The sequence below is a fragment of the Cylas formicarius genome, unplaced genomic scaffold, assembly GCF_029955315.1.
Source record: "Cylas formicarius isolate icCylForm1 unplaced genomic scaffold, icCylForm1.1 PGA_scaffold_10__41_contigs__length_53128322, whole genome shotgun sequence".
NCBI classification, from domain to species: Eukaryota; Metazoa; Arthropoda; class Insecta; order Coleoptera; family Brentidae; genus Cylas; species Cylas formicarius.
In genome coordinates, this window is record NW_026844214.1 from 51831122 (window position 1) to 51858176 (window position 27055).

The 27055-nt window shown below is 33.3% G+C and overlaps 1 protein-coding gene across 2 annotated transcripts; it reads left to right on the top strand.

The window, feature by feature from the left end:
- LOC132707991 (uncharacterized) lies at positions 1 to 26910 on the top strand. 2 transcript variants are annotated; one of them, XM_060680049.1, is made up of 3 exons: positions 1 to 82; positions 10087 to 10492; positions 20415 to 26910. In XM_060680049.1, the coding sequence occupies exons 1-3, from the start codon at positions 66 to 68 to the stop codon at positions 20616 to 20618; spliced, it is 627 nt and encodes a 208-aa protein (XP_060536032.1). In that variant the 5' UTR covers positions 1 to 65; the 3' UTR covers positions 20619 to 26910. The 2 variants fall into 2 exon arrangements, with proteins under 2 accessions (XP_060536032.1, XP_060536034.1); XM_060680051.1 differs by lacking the exon at positions 20415 to 26910 and adding an exon at positions 17324 to 17545.
- Positions 26911 to 27055: the final 145 nt, after the last annotated feature.

Here is a 27055-nt window from a genome sequence, read left to right on the forward strand (position 1 = left end):
ATGAAAGTGATCAAATAATATCGTTAATACTTGCACAGGAAAGAGTTTCATCGAAAACGCACGACATGGCGTTACAGTACACGTAAGTCATTCTGCTTCGTCAACTTACTGACACTTCGGGCACTTTAGTCACGGGTTTATATATTTAACCGTTGTTTTTATTAAAATTGCCTTACTTTTTTTTAATTTTCCTAACCGTCACTTTTTTATATACAGGGTGGTAAAACAAAGGTGCATTTTTTTAAATAGAACACCCTACAGTTTATTGCATTTTTGGATAGTCCTTTCAAAGACAAATTCAACGATATATATGAGTATGGGTCTATGTTATATAATTGAAATTGCTATTAAAGTGGCAATAATATACAGGGTGTCTCATTTAAGAAAGTATTTTAAATTTAATCATTATCACTGTTTGATTATACTGCTTCACTCGATACCAAAAAGAAGGTGTACAAACTGGAGACGGTATAAATTGTATGGTTAAAAAAACTGAGATCGATCAAAAGAACATCAATTCGATTATTCAAAACGATTCGAGTGACTTCGTTTCTCAAAAATCATTGCATTCGTTCAAAATCTTTGACCTGTCATGTGATTTCCTTGATATCGAGTTATAATAAAATTTCAAACAAATGTAGGTTGTATAAGGAGTGGCGTTTCAGTTTCATTACTTGGTGCAAATAGTCAAAGAACATCGATTACTATTCCCTGTAATAAAAGTCGATTTCTGCAACTAAATCTAAAAAATGTATATTTTTCTATTAATACTGTTCTGAGGTATAAAATTTCATATGGTGGAACAGAATTATTTTTTTTTAATAAAGAACTTTTTTTTCAAAAATAATTAATAAATAACTTCAAAATTTACTGATTCAATGAATTTGCTTCTACTTTAGTCACGGGTTTAGGGGTAGTACATTAATAAATATTTTTAACTTAATGAATTGTTTGTTATCCAACCAAGACCAACTGTTATATTATTTCATTAAAACTGTGAAAATAAAAAGAACAGTCTTATATTTTTTTTCCTGAAGGACACTGGTTGGTACCTGAAAACTAGATGTCTTGTTCTAAATAAATATTTTGTTTTTTACGAGACCGTCATAGACAGTCTCTTAATTTTTTTTTAGTCTGTGGCACGGTTTTCATTTAAAAATAAACAATATAAACATAAACAATATAAAATAAACAAAAAAAATGTCATTGAATATATAATGTTTTGGTTCATTAGTTCGCCACTGGGCTGATTAAATCGAGAACCTTTTTTGTGGAAAATAAAATATTTATCTTAAACAAAATATCTACTTTTTAATTACCAACTAGTGGCGTTCAGAAAAAAATTACAAGAGTGTTCTTTTTACTTTTACACTTTTAATAAAATAACATAACATCCTAACAACAAAATAAATAATATACGATTCGTATTGAGAAAAAAATTCTACCTACTATTCATAATTCTCTCTTAATAAATTAATAACAACCTTTTTGAAATTGTGGAAAGTGTCCTCCACCTTGAAGGATACACGCTTACAATATAAAATAAATAACATAAATAATGGCTCTTAACATCTAGTCATCGATGACCTATTCAAAACTAAAACACGAAACATTTTTTTTGCAATGACTTTGCCCGTAATCCTTGAGTACTAGCATATTATAAAAGATACGAAGCGCCAAAATTTCCCGGCCTGACATGGATGCAGCTCCAATAACACTGTAACTTTGTCTTCTTTTAAATATAATAAAAAAAAATTAAATCTTGCGTCAAATAGTTTTTGATTGACAGCATTTTAAACAAGACGTGCCCGAAAAAATGTCGCAAATAACGCAAATTGAGTATAGTGCAGTCATAAAGTTTTTGACAAAAGAAGGATTAGCACCTAAAATTCTTAAAGAAAGGCTGGATGGTGTGTACGGTCAAAGTTCTCCTTCGTATTCTGTAGTGAAAGAATGGACAAAACGTTTTCGAATGGAGCAGGAGTCCCTTGAAGATAATTCAAGAACTGGGCTACCAGTGGAGGTCATAACGGAAGATATTGTTGCGATTGTGGAAGAGGTGGTATTGAGTGATCGACGTTTAAAAGTCATGGAAATCTCAGAAATTACTAAGCTTTCTGTTACAAGTGTTCTTCGAATCCTGCATGATCATTTAGGTATGCATAAGGTTGGTGCAAGATGGGTTCCTAAAAACCTTTCGGCTATTCAAAAACAACGCCGTGTCGAGTATGCGCGGTCTTTTTTGGAACTCTGTGGGTCGAAACCGAATCCTGTGATAGAAACTATTGTGACGGGAGATAAAACTATGGTTCTCTATTATCACCTTCTATCGAAAAAAGAATCAATTGAGGGTGAAGCACCTCCAAAAAAATTCAGAGTCTGCCAGTCAACAAAAAAGGTGATGGCCACGATCTTTTGGGAATTGTGAAGGAATTATCTTGATAGATTTTAAAGACACTAATACCACTGTCAATGGCAAATATTACGCAACATTATTACATAAATTGCGAGACTGCATACGTGTAAAAGAGGCTGTTTTAGATCATTTTGCAGACAAGCCAAAAGAATATTTTTTTAAAGGGATTCAGTCGTTAATAAAGAGATGTAATAAGTGCATTGAAGTTAAGGGGGATTATATTGAAAAATAATAAAAAATTGTTACTCTACTTTGTTTGTTTCATATTCAGGCCGGGTAATTTTGGCGCTGCCCTCGTATAAGCTGACGCTATGTTTGCGCCCAGTCAAACATGTGGCTAAAGTGGCGTTTGTTGTTGCATAACAGACTATTTTAAACATTGCTTTTTAATTTTGTGCGCACGTTAACGTATCTTTTACGTTTTTTTTTTACTGTCACTCAACAAAATTCCTGTATTTCTAATATTCATTGCTCAAGGAAGTCCACTATCCAGTCCTGCCTCCTTCCCAAGTTGGAGCTTTTGACGTTTTAGCCACAAGTTTAATTAAGCACGAGCGAAGGTATATGCTTGCACAACACGAATCTATTCACTGACTGACGTGTCACGTGACCGTTGGAATTGACAAACGTCAAACCACCAAAACACCAAAAACATCCGACCGACACGTACTAGGGAATTTTAGAATATAGATTTTTTTTTTATTTTCATAAAAACTTTCCAAAGTATTGGGCATGATAAATAAATAAACGCTTTTTGATCTAACTTCAAAGTCACCTTACTTTTTGATGTTGCTGTTGATATTAACCTTTTTTCTGAAACTTAACTTTCTTCACACCCTTTAGTATTGCCACTCAATTATTAGACACCCTGTACATGCAGTGTATAGACAAACATTGTTTCTGATATAGGTTTATTTATATTTTCCCCACCAAGTAAAAAACATTTTGGTTTTCGACGAATCTAGCGCTTGTTGATTTAAAGGCTTTTCGAAAAGTTAAATATTAACAATTAGAGCGACGGTTAGAACGCGTCGATCCCAAACACTCGAACGCTAACAAGATAACTTCGGGGCATTACCAGAGCAAACGATTTAATAAGTGTCATCATCCCAGCAAATATATCACGTCGCTCCCCTGGAAACATCATAAATTCCAGTCAGACACAGGCGGGCCGGTTCCCTCCTCTCCTCCCTCAACGAAGGCAAACAATTGAGCGTCGGATGTCACCGCCAGACCTGATGCTGGGCCATTTTCCAGTCGGTCGAGCGTGTAAGCGCCCTCTGGTGATTTTTTTTGCAAACGCGTACCAAATCTGATTAACCAGAGGCATTATCGTTTAAATAGAATGCGAGGATAGTTGTTTGCCTTGTCTTGATATAAATTCCCGACACGCGCGTATACAGGGCGTCTCACTTATAGTTAAGAGCGAAGGTGTTTATTGATTCTTAATTCAAGACTAACACGGCGTTTATCGAACTTCTATATTCTATTACAACGTCAGTTTTTCCAAATTCTTTTTTACACCTTTGATAATAACTAACAACGTTAAATCGCCAGAAGTTTTAGTCTCTTATTTTTGATAATAATAATAACTTTATTTACAAATAAGCAAAAATTAACCATTACGCAAAATATTGAACTAAGTAAAAGTTAATTGAAATAAAGCAAGATTAGATAGAAAAGAAGCAAATGTTTTGTTAAAGCTAGCTTTAACTTCTCATGTCTATGAAAAATTATTATCTAAGATATTTCGATAGACAAAGACTATAAAAAGTTCAAGAAAAATTATTGTCTAGGATATTGCGACTGTTGTATTAAAGCTAGCCTTAGCGATGCCTACTTTCAGGTTTCTATGGACAGTGTAAAATTCACTGATCTCATTTAATCACTCTCTACAAGAAAAAATTCAAGAAAAATTCTTCTCTAGGGTATTTCGGCTGTTTTGTTAATGCTACCCTTAAAGATGCCTACTTTCTGGTTTCTATGGAGACTGGAAAAGTTACTGCTCTCATTTAATCACTTTCTACAAGAAAAAGTTCAAGAAAAATTCTTGTTTGCTGTTTTATTAAGGGTAGCCTTAGAGATGCCTACTTTCTGATGTCTATGGGGACTAGAAAAGTTACTGCTCTCCTTTAATCATTCTCTACAAGAAAAAGTGCAAGAAAAATTCTTGTCTAGGATATTTCGGCTGTTTTATTAAGGCGAGCTTAGAGATGTCTACTTTCTGGTGTCTATGGAGACTGGAAAAGTTGCAGTATTACAGTAGCCTGTAGAAGTTTCTGCCTACTTTTTTCAACAAAATTTTAAAAAATAATTGTTGATGTAGATACTCTCTTACATTTAATTTTAAACTTATTAGAACTTAAATTTATCTAGTTATTAGGTATTGAGTTATAATATTTTACTGCGTTGTGAACGGTGATTTCAATTAGGAAATTAATATATTAAATATTCCGCACACTTTAAAAACATTTTTCTGTATTTTTTTCCTTCCTTTTCGTACAGTGTGCTTTTGGTAGAGGATTTGGAACCTTTAAATGTATGCACGAAAATCTTACCTATTTCTTTTCTCGATCCTCTCTTTTCAATTTTATTGACTCCTTGTTAAAATTTATTTTAAAATTGAATTGCGATTTCTTAACCAAACATAAATGTGTTGAAAGAGGATTTTGAAAAAGTAGAAAGTCAATGAGAAAAACAAAAGTTGACTTCGGCCGCCATTTTTAGCATCACCAATACCAATATCCTAAAATTTTGAACATTTCGCCTCCTATGGTAAGAAAAAAATATCGTGGTATCTACCGAATGGTGTCGATTAAAATAAAACATAGCTAGATTATTTTTTAGCATATAGAACAAGGAAAGTCACTAAATATGGAATAGTAGCTTAACATGGAATACCTTAATTTTTCTAAGAATATAAGTATGTCACGTAGAAAATTTTAAATATAAGTAACAAATGAGTATTACCAGGTATTACGTATGTATACATAAGTGTCATACTATTTAGTATATCGATAGTATGTTTATTCCAACATTTTCGACATGGTATTGTAAAGTATGGTCTGTTCATAGATATAAGAAAGTGACTAATTGCTTTTGAATGGGATTGTCCAAGTGTGGTCATTAACGCACAATGCGACAAGATTATTACCTAAAGTTTCGGAATTTTAATTTAGGTGTGGTCCGAAAGAGAAAATAATTTTATACCTACCTGTGTTTAATATTCTTTGGTTTGGTATAATACTTAGTTTAAGTTTATTAGTAATTATTCTTATTTCGTGTGTAATACAGCGTGTGTTGAATCGTGTGCGAATTATGCAAAATATGTGCGAGTCTAGTGTATCTTAGGAGATGCTCCCGCCGAAATGTAGAAAACACTATTCTATTGAGACTAAGGAAGTTATAAACAATGTTTATTTTACTCTCATTGAACGTGGTGCCAGTAAGCAAGCATTTTTAGAAGAAACGGCCACATTAACGAAAATTCCAACATCAACTGTATGGAAAATTGTGAATAATCCCTTTTCAGTCAGGAAAAAAAGAAGCGGTCCTGACATTTTCTCAAGTGTAGATTAAAGTGATCAAGTATAATACGGTGTAAAATTTACCAGTTATACGAGGAACAAAGCGATATCTTAATTAGGAGGTTTGAATAAGATGAAGCCGGAGTTAAATGTGACAGAACTACCTTATGGAAGTGTATTCAACACATGGGTTTTAGATTTTACAAAATTGACAAAAGGCAAGTTTTAATGGAATCTTTTAGAATTCGGAAAGGGGGACTGGAATATCTAGAATCTAGGATTTACAGAGAACAACAAAAGCGAATTGTTTACTCGGATGAAACCTGGTTCGACACTGATGATACCCCTAAAAAGGGTTGGGTTGACTCAACTGATAAGTGTAAAACAAACGCGCCATCAAAAAGCGGTAAAAGAATAACTATTTTGCATACTGGCTCTAAAGATGGTTGGATTCCAAATGGACTTTCTCTGTCTGCGAAAAATATTAAAGATTCTTCTCTGGATTACCATGAAGACACCGCCGCTGATTTATTTGAAAGTTGGTTTAAAAACAAACTAGTTTCAAACATTCGTCTTAATAGCGTAATCGGAATAGACAATGCAAGTTATCAGAGTAGACAGTTGACTAAAACCCCTTCCTCATGTGACACAAAAGCAACAATCCAAAACTGCATGTATAATAACGACATTTTATTTTCACGAAGATTGTACCAAAAAGCATTTAATTGAGGTTCTACAAAGCTTGAACCTACAAAAGGAATACGTCTGTGATAATTATGCAAAAAATCTAGGGCAAACAGTTTTAAGTTTAACCTTACCAAAGTATATTTAATCCCATTGAACATGTTTGGCACCAACTGAAATCTGCCATTCGTCGTAACAATGTTTTTCCCCGTGTTAACTCCAATGTCTTCAAACTTATGGAAACCGAAGTTTTTAACATCCCTCCACAAAGTTGGACAAATTCTGTTAAACACATAGAAAAAGCAGAACAATCATATATCCATGTTGCAAATAATACAGAACAAATAATAATTAGAACATGCGATGATAGCGATAGTGATACTGATATATTATGTGAATAATTTGAAGTAATTTAAGTAGGTAATAAAAATAATTTGTAATTTTATTTTAGATTTAAACATAAATACATACATTAAAATATAAATATTGTTTAATATCCTAACAAAACCCCAAATAATTAAATTCTAAGCAAAGTACGGCCCTGTTCGGCCATATTTCAATCTTACAGCTTGCCCGGGTCTTTCCTTAATTCGTATCAGTTAGTTACTTTCTTATATCTATGAACAGCCTTTACCTGGGACTACTTTATTTCGTCTATGCCATAAATCTGTCTTAAATGAACTGCATCCAGAAGTGACAGCAGCTAAATAATTTGGAGAATCCCTTTGGTAAATCAGATATGGCTGGAAAGAAGTGGTTAAAGTTATTTTTTAATCATGATAAAGATAAGCTTGCGATTTTGGAGCATTTGGATTTGATGATGAAACCTCCTAGAATCGTATTTACAACGTGGATCAATCAGGCCCCACACTAGTACAAAGTAAGATATCACAAATCGACGGTCACAAAGGTAAACAAAGATAACTGTACTCATCAGCAGATCTCTTACAGCAATCGTTGTTTGCATGAATGACACTGGTCATTTTGTACCAACGTTCATTGTTTTTCCCAGAAAAAAATTGAGTACTCAACTACTCAGCTACCACGATCACTTTGAGTTGCACATCCATCAGGGTGGCTTCAAATGAAAAGCATCTAACAGAGGAAGAACAGTCATAACATTTTCACCCTACAAACATGATTTAGTAAATAAAAATATGAAGAGACGAGAAAAAGAAAGTGAGACAAAGAATAAGAAGAAAACTGCGAAGAGAAACAAACAACGAAGAAAATTAAGAGTGATTGTGAAGAAGAAGACTCTCAGAACAGTTCGTTATCTAGTTTGCTGTAGGCAGTGAACATGATGAATCTGCTGATGCAGAAGGTATGTTCTGTTAAAGCGTTTTTTGCATGGATAAAAGTGGGGAAAGCTGGATTAAATGCATAAGGTGTGGGCTCTAGGTCTATTTTTGTTATTGACGTGACAGTTTATGCCCATATATGGGTACCTATTCCATATTTGGTTACTCGTTTGTGGCTATATTTTATTTTAATTTGATTTACTAGTTGTTTTTAATATCCCTGAGACAAAATGGTCTTCCATATTTGGTGGCTTTATCTTGATAACACTTTAATTGACTCTAACTTTTTTGTAGCCAAGTTTTTTTCCAAGTGACATATAAAACAAAACTATCATATAAGCTTACATCATACTTTTTTAAATGGAACACCTTGTATATTATATACGTGTTTAATAGAATATCTTATTCTGATTACAATGACGTAACACACTTTATATTTTGGTCCATTCGTTTTTGACAAATCGGCAAAAATAAGAAATTTTTATATAATTTCAAAGGGTACTTGAAAATTAAAATAGAACAAAAACAATAAAAATGATAACGCATCCTAAAGTAAAAAATTGTTTAACTATTCTAAATACTGCTGTATGTGACCACCATTTTTTTGAACACATTAGAAACGTATCCGGATTGTCTCTTAACTCATTGATTGTCTCTGAAATCCTTTGCCGAAGTTCCACGACATTATTAGAAGGAGTTCTGTGCACGTGACTTTTTACGTGTCGCCAAAAGAAAAAATCCGTTACAATTAAGTCGGGGCTATTGGGATATTCCATGTTAAGAAAATTTTTAAATTGCACAATAATAATTTTCTATATATTGTTCTATTTGGTGCTCTAAGAGTTGCAAATAATGATCTCCAGTTAACTTTTGATCCATAAATATCAGACCCATCTATTTTTATTTCCTGAATTTGTCTAGGATTATTTAAATACCAATATCGCGTAGTTTGTCTATTACAACCCTTCCTTGTAGTGAACGAACTTTCATCACTCCATAAAATGTTTCTCAAAAAATTGTTATTCTCATTATGATTATTTATAAAATAAATAATAAAATTGTTCTGCACTTAGTTTTTGAGTTTTACTGAATTTTGAGTTTTACGAAATTTAAATGCATCACATTTCATATGTGTGCCTTATTTTCTTCATTTGAAACATTATAATTCCTACATACCTTCCTAGCGTTACGGTTTTCTTCAAATTCCTTTGCCAGCCTTCGAAATATATGAAAGGAGCTTTTTAACCATAATAACTAGGACAATAATTCAACCATCAATGTTGTTTACTGATATGTATGTCAAACATAAACATACTTTTATTTGTCAGTCAGGGCACTCTCTGAAATTATATAAAAATTTCCTATTTTTGCTGATTTGTCAAAAACGAGCTGACCAAAATATACAGTGTGCTACATCATTGCAATCAGAATGAGATATTCTATTCAACACATATATAATATGAATATTATGTAGGCTTATATGTCAGAAAATTCTTTTGTTTTATACGTCACTTTCTACTAAGCCTACATTTTGAAAGTTATCTTATACGGAATTTTTTTAAATTGAACTTCAACTTCAATTTTGCTTGTTACTTTCGAAAATCGATGAAATCGAACTTTTCGAAAGTATCTGCGCTCGTATAAAAATTTTATATCTCGGCAACGGTAAGTCCTATGGGATCGCCGTTAGTACAGAAATGATCACCGTCGAAAAAAAATTTTTATTTTGGTTAGTTGGTTTGGTTAGTTAGCCTAATTAGGTCAAACGGCGTCATAGGCCGCATCAAGACCTACAATTTTTGTATTTGCAGTTTTCGTTTCTCACATATGCTGCTAATACTTACAGCCAATAAATTATTATTATCATACGAATACGAACTATGGCACCCGTTTCGAGATACGATCGCAATTCCAGATAGTTGAGGAACAAAACCTCCGGTCGCCGTTAAAAACGACCGAATGGGCCAAATTTGGGACCCCCATTGGCTCGTAACGAGCGGCTATTGAACAAGTTTTCAAACTTTTAATAACCGCCGGGCAGGAATTAAAAACTGGGGGTTGGGGGTTTCGACATTGTTGCCGTTGATCTTTTTCAACTGCGACATAATTCAAAATCCCCCCCCCCCCCCGCGCTTAAACGACCACCCACGTTTCGCAGGACGTCGACGGTGGCGACTCTCGCCGTATTCCTGCTGACGTGCTGCTGGGTGTCCGCCCGCAGTATCGTCTACTTCGAATCCGACAACGCCCTCCGACCAATCGTCTCCCAGAGCCAAAAGCACCGCATCTGCGTCGAACTGTGCACTTCTGGGTTGGGCGGCACACCCTGCGGCAGCGATTGCGTCGATCTCGTTCCTGCGAGCGTGCCCGTCTCCGCCGATAACGGCAATCAAAGCGTAACCGCGGACGGCAAGTATAACGTGTCGACCCGGCAGGATTCCTGCGATGTGCTGTGCAAAAACGGCCTCGGTTTTCCGCTGTGCAATTGTCAGTACGAGGCGAAAACTTACGAGGCGGACTTCGTCGCAGTGTGCTCGACGTTTTGCGAGAGCTACGACTACCAGGTGAGAGTTATCTTTATTTATCTGTTTATTTATTGGTTGTTTATTTTTTTTGTGGTGCTTCTCTTTGAACTATTTCTAAAAACTATGTATAGGTTGGTCCGTTTAGGGGATGGAGCCAAAAGTTAATTAGGGTATTACAAAGCTTCAATTTATTTTAGTGTTGCATATACAGGGTGTTTTTTGTGGGCGGGCATCAACTTTCCGATTTTCCTGGTGTAACACTTCATTTTTGAATTCTATACAAAATTCTAGACATCTTTTCTGTATATTGTCCTATACCTAAATCTAATTGTTTTTGAAATTTTAACGGATTTCACAAAAAAAATCCCAAAAAAAAGTCCTAAGGTGTATTGCCGGATAGTTCCGGGAGTTTAAAATACTGCCTTTAGCGTCTATATAAATATTAGAAGTTTGTTAATGGGTATATAAAAATAAAAATATCTTACAAAAAAACGGAGATTTCCACGACTATGATCCAGGTAACAAAGACTGTTTCTCCATAAAAAAAAATAGACTAGAATTTTCAAAAAAATATTTTACGAACACCGGTATTAGAGTCTACAATAGACTGTCCCCAGAGCTAAAGAGCAGTAGTAATGTAAACATGTTTCAATCCAAACTAAAGTTTTTTCTCCTAGAAAACTGTTTTTATAATTTAAACGAATATTTTAATTATTAATGTTTGACATCACTTTAATGTAATTTTCTGCCTCATATGCATGACCTATTTGACGAAATCCATAATACACTAATTGTATTCGAAGTACCTATGTGAGATAATAAAGATGTTATTATTATTATTATTATTATTAAGCATTTGAAAACAGGAAAAATTGAAAAATTAGTCCAGTATCATTCCGAGAAGGAAACAGAAACGAAATTTCTAGTAAAATCAGCAGCCATTATGAGACTGTTATATTTGCAGCACTGAATATCTTCCTGTAACTGTATGCAGTAGGAAGGAATGTAAATGAGAAAAAACTGAATGGGAAATTCGAGGGACGCAGGAGGTGGCATAGTGTATATCCCAGCTTTGACTTTGTGATAAGACCCAATCCACACCGATCTCGGACGGTTCAACTAGCAGCAGCTTATCGTCTATCTTATCGAAAGCCTTGCCGAACACGACGTCCATACATATGTTGCGTATTTATTACCATTCAATCATAAATTAAAGAATTGATAGTACAGGGTGGGCACTTGATTAGGGGCCCGTACCTTTTCTCTGATTTTTGAAAAAAAAAGTTTTATGGTTTAAATTAAATTTTAAAATTATTTATTATATATATATATATATATATATATATATATATATATATATATATATATATATATATATATATATATATATATATATATATATATATATATATATATATATATATATATATATATATATATATATATATATATATATATATATTTGATAATGAATACTATATTAAAGATTCGTGGCAGTTTAAAGAAAAAATTAACAGAATCGCTCTACCACATGAAACATTTTAGCATCTCTAGATGTAGTGTCCCTCTACACAAACATTCGTATCGATTTAGCTATAGACATAATAAATAAAAAATGGGATATGATCAAACTTCACACAGACATTCCACTAGACGATTTCGTGGAAGCCATAAAATTAACTCTAAATTCGACCTATTTCATATATAATAATAAATATTACAAGCAGATTGACGGTTGTGCCATGGGTGCTTCTATTTCGAGTGTAATTGCGCAACTTGTTCTCGAAGACCTAGAAAAAACAGTTATTGACAAAATGACTATTAAATTACCCTGTTTATATCGATATGTCGACGACTGTTTTCTAGCAATACCTAAAGAAAAGGGAGACCTCATTCTGAATAGTTTTAACTCATATCACAAAAAAATTAAATTTACCATAGAATATGAAAAAGATGACAAAATTAACTTCTTAGACATGACACTAATACGCAAGGAAAACAAAATCAGAACGATGTGGTACACAAAAGATACATGGTCTGGACGAGACCTTAATTTTCACTCCCAACACCCAATATCACAAAAAAGACTGTTATTATCGGGTTGGCTGACAGAGCTATAAATCTATCTGATCCAGAGTACAGAAAAGGAGCTATATACATATAAGGCTAAGTACACACTAAAACTAAACAATTACGCAAGTGCCTTAATTAACTCTATTTTTAAAAGAAGGATACATAAATTCTATAACAAGATTTCTGTTAAGGAAAACGCACAACCATCAAAACGAGAATATTGTTGGTTGCCATACATACCAAATTTATCGGAAAAAATCTCGAATGTGTTTAAGGGAAGCTCTGTAACAATCTGCCACAAGGGTCAAAATTTGTTAAATAGGAATTTCAGTAAACTAAAAACACCAATACCCAAAGATAAAAAAAGTCACATTGTATATCAAATCCCGTGCAACGACTGTGACCAAATGTACATTGGACAGACTAGTCAACCGTTGACGAACCGCATCAATGGCCATAAGTACGACAAAAAAAAAACAAAACAGCCATCAGCAGCCATATAACGGAGAAAACACATACTTTTAACTTCGATGACACAAAAATACTTACTACCGAACCAAACACACAAAAAAGGGAAATAATTGAGATGATATTCAAAGGAATAAAAACGCCATAAACGCGAAAACCGACATAAAACACCTGAGTGAAATCTATTTCGAATTGTTAAAGTAGACCATTTTAATGCTCAGATGCTCCACCGCGTATCAGTAGGTCTTAAACTTAACACAAACGTACACTCTAAAAAAATAAATAAATAAAAACTAAGAGGGAAAAAAAAAAGACGTCAGACACAATGAATGTTTATTTTCCACTTCTATTTGTCATTCGTACGCCAAAGCAAGAACGTTATTGTTTTTGGCAATGATGTATGTTGTGGTACTTTTTCCTAAACAGCGCTAATAATAGACATTTAAAAATAAATTAATAAATTTGTGAGTATGACTAATATATGTAATTTGTTTTTGTAATATTTGTAATTTTTAAAATCGTATATGTCTACTGTTTAAGATATTCTGTGTTAGACGTTTTATTTTTTGATAGCGAACTAATTCTTTGTATGATCTCGCTTTTTTTTTTGTCCCTTGTTTTTGAGAAAGACCTGGGATGCCGGTCGAAACGTCAATGACAATTACAGTGTTTTAAAATTATTTGTGAGTTTTGTTCACTGTGGACCAAACCCTAAGAATCAACCTATAAAAAAAATTGTAGTTGAGACAAAAATTTAGACTATATATTTTTTTATGCTGAATTATGTGCTTAGTAAATATGGTCTTCCTCGGCTGGTATAGTTATTTTGACCCGCTTTGAGAAAAAATGGGCATGCCATTAAAAAAAAAAGAATACTGCAAGTTGAAATTTAAAAAAATATATATTTTAATTTAAGACACCCTGTATAATTTTAAATTAAAAATTTAAAATTAAAAATGTGTTTAAAATTTGGTCTAGAGTCATTACTGGTGGAAGGTCATATTTACTAAGAACAAAATTTTACATAAAAAAATCTTTAATCTCAATTTCTCTCTAAACTACACAAAATTCGAATAAGTAGTTTCCATAAAAGTTACTTTTATTTTTGACAGGGATTCTAAAAATATCAAAATATATTTCAAATTTTAAAGCTAACGTCGGTCCAGCACTTATCGGACACCCTGTATATATATAAAAAAAATTAAAAGTTAATTTAAACCATAAAACTTTTGTATAAACTTTATTTCCTAAAATCAGTAGCTCCAGAGAAAAGTGACAGGGGCCTAATAAAGTGTCCACCCTGTACATTGATATATCAATATCCCAAGTACTGTTAAGTAAATCAATGTGTGACACATGCATTTTTTCAAAATATGAAACAAAAAGTGTAAACTTAACCTTCGTCGTAGCGCTGTCAAAAAGTTAGCAGAACACTATGTGGGGTACAATTGTACAAAATATATATAATGCATATTCTATTTATTGAAAAAGTTGAACAAAATAAACAATTCTCAAAAATGTTAAAAAAAAAGTTAGACGAACTCCTCTACTCATATTAATTCTTACGTTTTTCTATACATAATCTGCAAATTATCTGTTTCACACTATGGTCAGTGCTTGTAACATTGTTGCCTGGACTTGCGATCTTTCTTTCTATTACACAAATGACATCGTCCAGAAACAGGCCGTTCATTTTCTTCGGAATGGATTTCACGGCGCTTTTCCAATTCTGGAAACATTTCTAGCACATATGATTTGACACTGTTGGGAATTCTTGGTTCTGTTTTAAATCTTCTTATGACGTTTCCCCTAATCAATGACTCTCCGAAGTCCAAAAGAAATTTTCTTCTGCTGTCTTTGCTTTTGATTTTTCGTCTGGAGATTTTGCACTTCATAAAATAAATGTATTTAGTGCCACGACGTCTAATAGCTGTCCAAAAATTGCATTCGGCCATCTATTACTAATTCGATGAGCTGAATATTTTTTAAAGTCTGTTCATAGATACAAGAAAGTGACTAACTGATACGAACTAAGAAAAGACACAGGCAAGCTGTAAGAATAAAATATGACCGAACAGATCCGTACTTTGCTTAGAATTTAATTATTTGGGGTTTTGCTAGGAAAGATACTAAACAATATTTATTTATTTATGTATGTATTTATGTTTAAATCGAAAATAAAATTACAAATTATTTTTATTACCTACTTAAATTACTTAAAATTATTCACATAATATATCAGTATCACTATCGCTATCATCGCCTGTTCTAATTATTATTGTTCTATATTATTTGCAATATGGATATACGAATTGTTCTGCTTTTTCTATATGTTTAACAGAATTTGCCAACTTTGTGGAGGGATGTTAAAAACTTCGGTTTCTATAATTTTGAGGACATTGGAGTTAACACGGGGAAAAACATTGTTACGACGATTTCAGATTTCAGTTGGTGCCAAACATGTTAAATGGGATTAAATATACAATGATAAGGCGGAAGCCTTAAAACTGTATGCCCTAGATTTTTTGCATAATTATCACAGACGTATTCCTTTTGTAGGTTCAAGCTTTGTAGAACCTCAATTAATTGCTTTTTGGTATAATCTTCGTGAAAATAAATGTCGTTATTATACATGTAGTTTTGCGTTGTTGCTTTTGTGTCACATGAGGAAGGGGTTTGAGTCAACTGTCTACTGTGATTACTTGCATTGTCCATTACAATGACGCTAGTTTGTTTTTAAACCAACTTTCAAATAAATCAGCGGTGGGGTCTTCATGGTAATCCAGAGAAGAATCTTTAATATTTTTCGCAGAGGGAGAAAGTCCAACCATCTTTGCAGCCAGCATGCAAAATACTTTTTTGATGGCGCGTTTGTTATACACTTATCAGTTGAGCTTTTCCGGGGTATCGAACCAGGTTTCATCTAAGAAAATAATTGGCCTTTGTTGTTCTCTGTAAATCCTAATTTTTTCTAGATATTCCAGTCGCCATTTCCGAATTCTAAAAGATTCCATTAAAATTTGCCTTTTATCAATTTTTTTAAACCTAAAACCCATGTGTTGAATACACTTCCATAGGGTAGTTCAGCCACATTTAACACCAGTTTCATCTTTTTCAAGCCTCCTAATTAAGATATCTAATGTAGGCACGCTTTGTTCCTCGTATAACTGGTAAATTTTACGCCGTATTATATCTTGATCACTTTCATCTACACCCGAGAAAATGTCAGCGTCGCTTCATTTTTTCCTCGCTGAAATGGGATTATTCACAGTTTTCCATACAGTTGATGTTGGAATTTTCGACAATGTGGCCGTTTCTTCTAAAGATGCTTGCTTGCTGCCACCACGTGCAATGAGAGTCAAATAAACATCGTCTATAACTTCCTTAGTCTCAATGAATAGTGTTTTCTACATTTGAGATACACTAGACTCGGACATATTTTGCATAATTCGCACACGATTCAACACACGCTGTATTACACACGAAATAAGAATGATTACTGATAAACTTAAACCAAGTAGTATACCAAACCAAAGAATATTAAACACAGATAGGTATAAAATTATTTTCTATCACGGACCACAATTTTACCTGAATTTAAATTCCGAAACTTCAGGTAATAATCTTGTCGCATTGTGTGTTAATGACCACCCTTAGGTAATCCCATTCAAAAGCAATTGGTCAGTTTCTTATATCTATGAACAAACCATACCATATTATCGGTAGTATCTACGGCACCTTTTGTTTCATTATAATGAAGTATTATGCCAAGCTTGTACTTCATATTTGCTCCCGCAACGGAATCATCATGATGCTCCGTAGACTACATAAGGACAGCCTTATTCTTGCTAGGCACATAGGACACAATTGCATGTTGTTTCCGAAAACCAAACTTTGACGAAAAAATGGGGTTATAAGGTTTTGGCAAGAGTTCTTCGGGAATATAAGATTTATTTTTCCTAATGTTCCGCGAAGTGTCATTTGTTTCTCCAATAGTTCATCTGCTAGGGACAAACTTGTAAAGAAATTATCTGTGGTTACGCCATGTCCATGATGGACGTCATAACTAAAATATACAGAAAATGAATCTGTAAATAGTAAACGACAATAAATAAAATTGCGGAACCCTTGTGTAAAGTTTTGAAAAAGATATAAGAAAAATTGAGTGAATTTTTTAAATTCACACACAAATGAAGTGTGTGTGTGCACAATTAATTTTTTTTAAAAAGTTCTAGAGAAATTGCTGATTTTCGTTTTTTTTAACCGACTTCTTATCCCCCACGAATTTGGGACACTCTGAACAAATAATTAGCGGCGGGTATTTTTTAGTTATACGGGTGCCAGAATTGCAAATATTACGAATCGAATTTCGCCCAAAACAACAGGACAAGTTCCCCCGCTAAGGGGCCAGGCAACCAGACGGCCACCACCCCAAATTGGTCAACTTGGTGCCTCAAAATGTGCGCCTCTGGAAACGGCGGCGCTGCCTGTCACTGCGACGACTATTACTGATTCTGTATATCGTGCATTCTGTGTAGAATAAATACATTGACACGGTAAAGGCTTTTGTTTATTTTCGAGCATAACAAAAATGATTTCTTCATTTTAATTGCTCCCTATATCTATTTCGCGACACTCTTCTTTGGTACACCACTAAGAAAACGTCTGACGGCTTAAAAAAATATACCGTGATTCAATAAAAAACCTCGCAGACTGGAACTCGTGCAAAAAAATAAAAATCACTGCGTGGATAGTAATTTAAATAATTCCGAGACTCTTCGGAACATACTTAATGATCCAAATATCCACATAAAAAAAAAACTTGAACTGAAATAAACAAGAGTTTTTTGCCTCGTCAACTCCAAACTCTTTCTTCAATAAACGACTCTTGAATTATTGCACAGGTCAACACGATTTTTGGGCCTATCCTACATGTTAAATTTCAGCTTCTCCTTCACTAAAAACAAGGGATTTTTTTTTATGTTTGCTTTTCTAAATACAAGAGCAATTTTTAATTTTTTACGGTTTCTTTATAGTTTTACTCTAAGTTATGGTAAGCGAGGTTTTTTTTTAATATCGGTGTATTTTTTATTCACGAAGGGTATTCCAATTGTCCCAAACAGTGCAGTCACGTCCTTAGAGTACCAAATACCGGCTTCTTTTGTGAAAAATCATGAAAAGTTATTTTTACGTCATTTTCGAGCAAGTTGCTTTAGTCGTGAGCCTAGAATTTCCGCATTACTCTTGGGTAGGTTCAGGTCAAGATAAAATGTGGCCCAAAACGTCATGAACTTCAGAGCAATCTGAATACGATGGCGCAGGAAATTATTCTACAAATGGTATCGCAGGTTCAAGGAAGATCAGGATAAAAAAAAATTTCAGCATTTTCACCAGATCGACGCTTACTTGGATTAACCAGACAGTCATGGACCTGATCACTAGGTTCCCTCCAAAGCCTTCACACCGCAAACTTCATACGTCGGTTATCTTCAAAATAATTTGTATTTACAAAGTCAAAATATAATGAATAACCCAGTCCAGTACCATGTATCAGGGGGCCATATTTAGTGTAAAGTCTGTTCATATATATAAGAGGGTGACTAACTGTAAAGAATTAAGGAAAGACCCGGGCAAGCTGTAAGAATGAAATAGGGCCCAACAGTCCGTACTTTGCTTGGAATTTAATTATTTGGGGTTTTGTTAGGAAAGATACTAAACAATATTTATTTATTTATGTTTAAATCTAAAATAAAATTACAAATTACTTTTATTACCTACTTAAATTACTTAAAATTATTCACATAATATATCAGCGTCACTATCGCTATCATCGCCTGTTCTAATCATTATTTGTTCTATATTATTTGCAATATGGATATACGTTTGTTCTGCTTTTTCTATATGTTTAACAGAATGTTTAACAGAACTTTGTGGAGGGATGTTAAAAATTTCGGTTTCTACAAGTTTGAGGACATTGGAGTTAACACAGGGAAAAACATTGTTACGACGAATGGCAGACTTCAGTTGGTGCCAATGGGATTAAATATACAGTGGTAAGGTGGAAGCCTTAAAACTGTATGCAATAGATATTTTGCATAATAATAACAGACGTATTCCTTTTGTAGGTTCAAGCTTTGTAGAACCTCAATTAATTGCTTTTTGGTATAATCTTCGTGAAAATAAATGTCGTTATTATACATGTATTTTTGGATTTTTGCTTTTGTGTCACATGAGGAAGGGGGTTTAGTCTACTGTGATAACTTGCATTGTCCATTACAATTACGCTATTAGAAGAAATGCTTGGAAATAGTTTGTTTTTAAACCAACTTTCAAATAAATCAGCGGTGGTAATCCAGAGAAGAATCTTTAATATTTTTCGCAGACAGTCCATTTGGAATCCAACCATCTTTAGAGCCAACATGCAAAATAGTTATTCTTTTACCTCTTTGTGATGGCGCGTTTGTTTTACACTTATCAGTTGGGTCAATCCAACCCTTTTTAGGGGTATCATAAGTGTCGAACCAGGTTTCGTTCAAGTAAATAAAATTTGTTGTTCTCTGTAAATCCTAATTTTTTCTAGATATTCCAGTAGCCATTTCCGAATTCTAAAAGACTCCACTAAAACTTGCCTTTTGTCAATTTTTTTAAATCTAAAACCCATGTGTTGAATACACTTCCATAAAGTAGTTCTGCCACATTTAACACCGGTTTCATCTTTCCTAATTAAGATCTAATGTATATCCACCAATTTTACGCCGTATTATATCTTGATCACTTTCATTTACACTCGGGAAAATGTCAGCATCGCTTCTTTTGTTCCTCGCTGAAATACGATTTTCCATACAGTTGAATTTTCGTCAATGTGGCCGTTTCTTCTAAAGATGCTTGCTTGCTGGCACCACGTTCAATGAGAGTCAAATAAACAATGTTTATAACTCCCTTACTCTCAATAGAATAGTGTTTTCTACATTTGGGCGGGAGCATCTCCTAGACTCGCAAATATTTTGCATAATTCGTACACGATTCAACACACGCTGTATTACACACGAAATAAGAATGATTACTAATAAACTTAAACTAAGTAGTATACTAAACCGAAGAATATTAAACACAGATAGGTATAAAATTATTTTCTATTACGTACCACAATTTTACCTGAATTTAAGTTCCGAAACTTTAGGTAATAATCTTGTTGCATTGTATGTTAATGACCACCCTTGGATAATCCCATTCAAAAGCAATTGGTCACTTTCTTATATCTATGAACACACCATACCACAAGCAGAGTGACATGTTTCGTAACTAACATGAAAACAGTGTCACCCTTTAAATATACGCGAAAAAACGATTATCGACCCCTCTCCTTCGACATTTTCCCCTTCCACGCGACCAACGACGTAATATCTCTGACTTTTTCCAGATATACGGGTGTCAGAGCTGCGATCTGCTGAAAAATTATTTCAATAACACCCCCAACGAGCAAAACTCCGCCTCGCCATTTTCCGTAATGAGCACCGACACCATGAGCATCACCGCAAAGAAGACCTACTGGCGGCTCTGGTGCGTCGACGTTTGTTCCACGGGCGACGGTGGCGCCGCCTGCAATTGCGACCTGCTACCCTGATTCGCCGCCCTGAGAAATTTGTAACGCCCGCCGCCACTGGTGCTAACGTTGTAGTAGTAGTTCGTTCAATAAATCCAGTTTTACTGTCGTCGTGAAATCGCAGAAAACGCGCTAGCGTAAAATGTTTACGGTTCGAAACGTTGCTAATTAAACATGCAACTTTGACGTCGACATCAAATAGTACTGTCATTTCAAAACCACATTCAATAATCGGCACGGCCAAAATGGTAGCAGCTTTTCTCTGTAGCAAATATGACCGCATAGAAAATAAAACAAACGGCAGGTAGGTATGTGAAATTTAGGGGCATCCGTCCCTTGTATACAGGGTGAGCCAACTATAGGGTTAACTTCATTATATCGTTGGTTTCGAAAGTTATGAGAAAACGGGAACATTGTAAAGATGGCTTAAAATTATTTTAAAATATACGGGGTGGCTCAAAAAGCGCGACTAATAAAACTTGCATTTTTTTAATGGAACACCCCATATTTTAATTTTGTTTTGAAGTCCTTTTAATAAATTCTTTATGAATAAACCTAGTAGTGTTTTAATATTTTGATTTTTCTAGAAGAATACTATTTGATATTAGAATTTTAAATTGAAAAATATCGATTTCCTTGAAGGGCACACCATATACAAGGGTGGCGTGAAAAGTTTCCGGCCTGACCAATAAAAACTCTGCTTTTATTTTTTTTGCTTTTAATCTCCAGTTTTGATTAGTTTTGGTTAGTTAGTACTGTATTAAATAAGTGGGTGTTTCAATCAGATTTTCGATACATACGAGGGTGGGGTGAAAAGTTTCCGGCCTGACCAAGAAAAACGATGTTTTTTCTTTTTTTTTTTTTTTTGCTTTTAACCTCCCGTTTTGATTAGTTTTGGTTAGTTTGTACTTTATTAAACAAGATCAGATTTTCGGTACATACGAGGGTGGGGTGAAAAGTTTCCGGCCTGAGCAAGAAAAACAAGGTTTTTTCTTTTTTTTTTGGTTTTGATCTCCGGTTTTGGTTAGTTTGTACTTTATTAAATAAGTAGGTGTTTCAGTAATATTTTCGGTACATACGAGGGTGGCGTGAAAAGTTTCCGGCCTGAGCAATAAAAATTATGTTTTTATTTTTTTTGCTTTTAATCTCCAGTTTTGATTAGTTATGGTTAGTTTCAACTCTATTAAATAAGTGGGTGTTTCACTCAGATTTTCGCTACCTATGAGGGTGGGGTGAAAAGTTTCAGCCTGACAAAAAAGGATGTTTTCACATTCATTTTTTTTAATTTAATCTCCATTTTTGTTTAGTTTGTACTTGATTAAATAAGTGGCTGTTTCAATCAGATTTTCAGTACATACGAGGGTGGGGTGAAAAGTTTCCGGCCTGACCAAGAAAAACGATGTTTTGACATTTTTTTTTGCTTTTAATCTCCAGTTTTAGATATTTTGTACTTTATTAAATAAGTGGGTGCTTCGATAAGGTTTTCGGTACATACGTAGGTAGGGTGAAAAGTTTCCGACCTGATCAAGAACAGCGATGTTTTTTAAAAAAAAATTTGCTTTATTTTGCAACGTAATCTCCATCAACACCGAAACATTTCTCATAACGGTGTTGTAATTTGACTATATCAGTTTTAAACGTAAATTCGTCAAGCTCCTCAATATACTGATTTACAGCTTCGATAACTTCGTCGTTGCTCTAAAATCTATTACTGCCAAACCATTTTTTGAGGAAAAAGGAGAAGATAATAGTCGCTGGAGGCTAAGTCTGGAAAGTAGGGAGGTTGCGTCATCAATTCGAACTTCATTTCGTGAATTTTGGTCGGAAACTTTTCACCCCACAATCGTTTTTTTTTTCTGAAAGATCTTACAAAAACCTACAACTTTTTCCTTCTTTCTCTCCCTTACAAAACAAAATAATTAGAAACAACCTCTAAAAATATGGTAATTTTTTGCACTAGTCCTTTTTTAGCATAATTAAAATATTGCAGGTTTGGGTATGCATTAATTATAGTGATAATAAAATAGTGGAAGAATTTCAAAACGAATTGAAAGCAACATTTAACATTGGGTGTTTGATATAAAAAATGTATAATTCAAAATAATCTTTCAAACTTTTCTATTTTCCATTTTCTCATAACTTTTGAAACGAATGAGATATAACTTCACTCACCCAGTACAAAAACGCCCGCCCAGCTGCTTACTGAAAACAAAACTAAGTTGCCAAAAAAGGAAATCCGAAGAATAATAGGCAAAATGTAAACTCGGCCACAATAATTTTTTTTGTGGTGGGGATAACAGTGGTTTCGGCTAATATGTTTGTTGATTCCACAGCATGCGCGTCTATTTGTTCGTGTAGCTTAAAAATGTAAAAAGCAACGTTGACATTTTGTAGACAATACTCAGTGTTTCATGTAATTCTTTTAAGTGATCCTGAAAAAAATTACAAAAAAAACGAATTTTACGAAGACGCAATCATTGTAAAATGCCAAATTCATAATCCGTAAGGCTGCTAATAAACGTACCCCCTCTTTTATCTTCACACTGGCAAATAACTTATTCGAAGCAGGAAAATTTGTTGGGTGAATATAAGATCAACGATATAGCGTTGAAACATGCAACATCCAGCAGTTGATCATGCATGGTAAGACGATGCCCAGAAGAAGACAGTGGTCAACTAATACGCTGTTTATGATAGCGGTTAATAAATTATTGATAGCCAATATGATTGCTAACGTTCGGTAAAAAACGGATATGGCACATCAAGAAGAAGGACCCTCAGTAATAGAGAGAAAATATTTTAAATTGCAAATCAGTAGGGTCTCTTTTAGGAACACTAACACCTCATTTACGGCCCTGGCTTGCGGTACGCATTCTTTACAACAGGCGGGTGTTAATAAAAGGTTGTAAAAACGGTATATTGTTTGACGAACTATACCTGTATTTAGAGTGAAAATTATTGGCAGAATCGTCCTTGCAAAGTACTCAAAAACATAACATTAAAATATGATTATATTTAAGCGGTGGTATTGGATTAACTTCTTCATCGGGTCCAGAAATGTCTAAAACTTCCATTATAACCTAACCTAAACTTATGTGCATAACGTCTATTTGTTGTTAACCGCTATATACATTTATGTACACATATATCCTGATTGTTACCAAAATATAGTGTAAGAAACTCATGGGTTGTAATCTGTGTTAGGGTTGTTCACATGATACGACACGTGACCAAAACGCAAGGTTTTTTAAGTTTTACGTCTAAGACATGTGAACTTCTTTTATGGTTACTTTAAAAATACTTTCATACTCCACATTTTGAACCAAAGGTGTTAAAAGTATCAAATACGTAGGAGGTATTTGAATTATGTTGAATGCAAATAATAGATCATATTTTTGATATCCTGTTTATGCAGAAAATTCCAATTGGGTGAGCCGATTGTAATGTGAAAAAGTGAGAATAGAATTTTAAATGGCTGTCACTTTTTTGTTTTTAGAGATCAAGGTAAACAAAAAAAAACGAAATATAGGTTTTGGTAGCCAAGTTTTTTTCCAAGGGACGTATAATATAATAATAATATGTTTCATAGAATATCTTATTCCCATTACAACGATACATACACACTTTATGTCTTGCGTTTAGTAACGTTTCCGGATTGTCTCTTAACTGAAATTCTTTGCCAAAGGAATGGATATAACCCATGGATATTCCAAATTAAGAAAACTTTTAACTTGCACAACATTGTGAGGAGGCGCACCATCTTGCTGCCATATAATCAGCGCTGATATGTATATATTGTTCTATTTGGTGCTTTACGAGTTGCAAATAATGATGTCCAGTTCAGTTTTGATCTATAAATATCGGACCCAAAATATGCCCACTATGATACCACACCATTCATTAATTGATTGGTACCCCTGGGTTTTTAGTTTGTGTATTTGTCTAGGATTATTTAAAGACCAATATCGCGTATTTTGTCTATTACAACTTCTTGTAGTGAACGAACTTTCAGCAGCTGATAAAATGTTTTTCAAAAAATTATTATTCTCATTATGTCTATCTATTTACCATCACGTTGTTTACTAATATGTCAAAAAACATAAACATATTTTTATCTGTCAGTCAGAGCACTCTCTGAAATTGTATAAAAATTTCCTATTTTTGCCGATTTGTCAAAAACGAGTTTACTAAAATATAAAGTTGTGTATCATTGTAATCGGAATAATATATTCTATTAAATACATACATAATATACAGGGCGTTGCATTAAAAAAATATGTAGGCTTATATGTCAGAAAATTTTGTTTTATACGTTACTTGGAAAAAAGTTGGCTACCAACCCTACATTTTGTTTACCTTGATATCTCTAAAAACAAAAAAGTTACAGCCAATTGAAATGTTATCAAGATAATTTGAACGCACGGTACATCAATAAATGTCACCATCGTAATTTTCGACACTTTTTAAACACAAAACATCTGGCAATCGTGCAGCTTTAACTTCGATTTAGAAAAATTCTCCTAAACTCAGTACAGCTAAAGCGATTTTAGTGTCATTTATACTGCCGTCGCTAGATGGAGCCAACTGAAACTCTACTTGTTACTTGCTACTTGTTTTTTTTTTTTCGAAAAAGTCAAGTGTAACGCTACATTTAGATGAGAATTAAATTCTCTCCTTTCATGAAAAAGTCGGTTTTGTATTTTGTTCAGTGGTGTAGCTTGAGATAAGTTTTATCAACAAAAAAATACACCCCGGTGACTCTTTTATGATTTTACTTGCTCTTTGGATTGAGCAATCCAAAATGAAACGTTTTTTATCTCTTCAATTTTTCTCGTTTTCGAAAATAAAAATTAAAAAATTTTGTTTGGACTTCAATGCGAAAATGGAGAAATATACGAAAACACAAAAAAGTTTTATTTTTCTTTGCTCTATGGAAAACACTACAAAAAAAGTGATAAAATTTGTTAAAGTATCTCTCAGCACGCCACTGAAAATGTCTACAATTTAATTTTCTTTTAAACTATACAACAATAAATATATGGTGAGATTTAATTATTTCGAAAAAATGCGGTAATAAATTATAAACTTTTTTAGGCATATTTTATTTTTTATCATACGACAATGCGGGTGTTTTCCAAATAAAAGGATTTTTACATCTAGTTGCCTAAGGTCAGATAATTTCTTTAGCTTTGTCTCATTGTGCTATTATTTTTATTAATTTATATATATATAATTTATTAATTTATTTCTTTTCTTTTTAAACATGCCACAAGTTGTGCCAAGCCGTGGTGAAATATCAGAGAAAGTGACCAATGCAGTTTTAAAGAAATATAACTTTGATACTTTTGACAGTTTTGGTACAACCAGTATATTATAAAAGTAGTTAAAAATTACTTTGCGCATCCTTAAAGTAAAACGTGTTGTATATGTATGTGTATATATCTATTGCTAAAAAAATTAAATAAGTTGTAATGGTAAAATGACAAAGTCACGACGTCTTCCAGATAATCTTAGCCCTGCTATACCTTAAAGTGTTTATCCCGTTTTAGCAATAGCTGCACATTAATAAGAGCGTTCTTGAAATTACTATCATCAAGTGTCATTTTTGACTTCCCACTGACAATGTGGGATATTCCAGATATATATATTATATTTTTTTATTATCTATACTAGAATCTAGAATGACCATATCATTATTAACAATTATTTTTCATCCAATTGTAAAAAGTGTACAGCGTCGATTTTTTTCAAACGTTTCTATCTTCTTCCTACTTATGGTCAATATCTTAATTTAAACGCTTTTAATGTTTTGATGTATTCTTGATTCCGTTCTCCTTAAATTAAGTCTGATACGTCGTCTATATAACTGTTCGCAATTCTAAGTAACATATCTCTAAATGTTATGTCGCACAACTATAGGTGTTGAATGCGTAAAATTTTGTAGTAATTAGTAGGTATATTTTGTATAAATGTTGATAAGATATAAAATTCGCATATAAGGAAAGTTTAATTAGGTAATCGGATTTGTTATATTTTAAAAGTTTATGTTCTTGTTACTGAACTGAAAACTGTTGTGTAACGACAATAAATATAACTTAGACTCTTAAAATTAGGTATCTTTAAATTTGTAAATATAAGTACATAAATATATATAATACATGCATATACTTAATATTTTTCCACAATTAATAAACATTAGGAAATACATACCTAATACAGTTATACTTTGGAATTTAAATGGTTCGAATCCTTGCTGTTTACTCGTCGTACCTAGATAATTTTCTTATGTGTGATATTTTGGGAAAAATAAAATAAATGGTTTAAAACGAAAGGATTGCTATAGATATATGATTGACCCTAAAACGTATTGCTTATTTTATTGGAGATAAGTGACTCTATTTCTGTAGCTACTAAAATAATAACAACCGGCTCGTCGGTTTTCAAATTTGGTAACTCTT

Excerpts from the sequence above, each read along its gene's own strand:
- LOC132707991 (XM_060680049.1), top strand. Across the intron at positions 10,493-20,414 it reads GCGAGAGCTACGACTACCAG|ATATACGGGTGTCAGAGCTG; the intron begins GTGAGAGTTATC and ends GACTTTTTCCAG.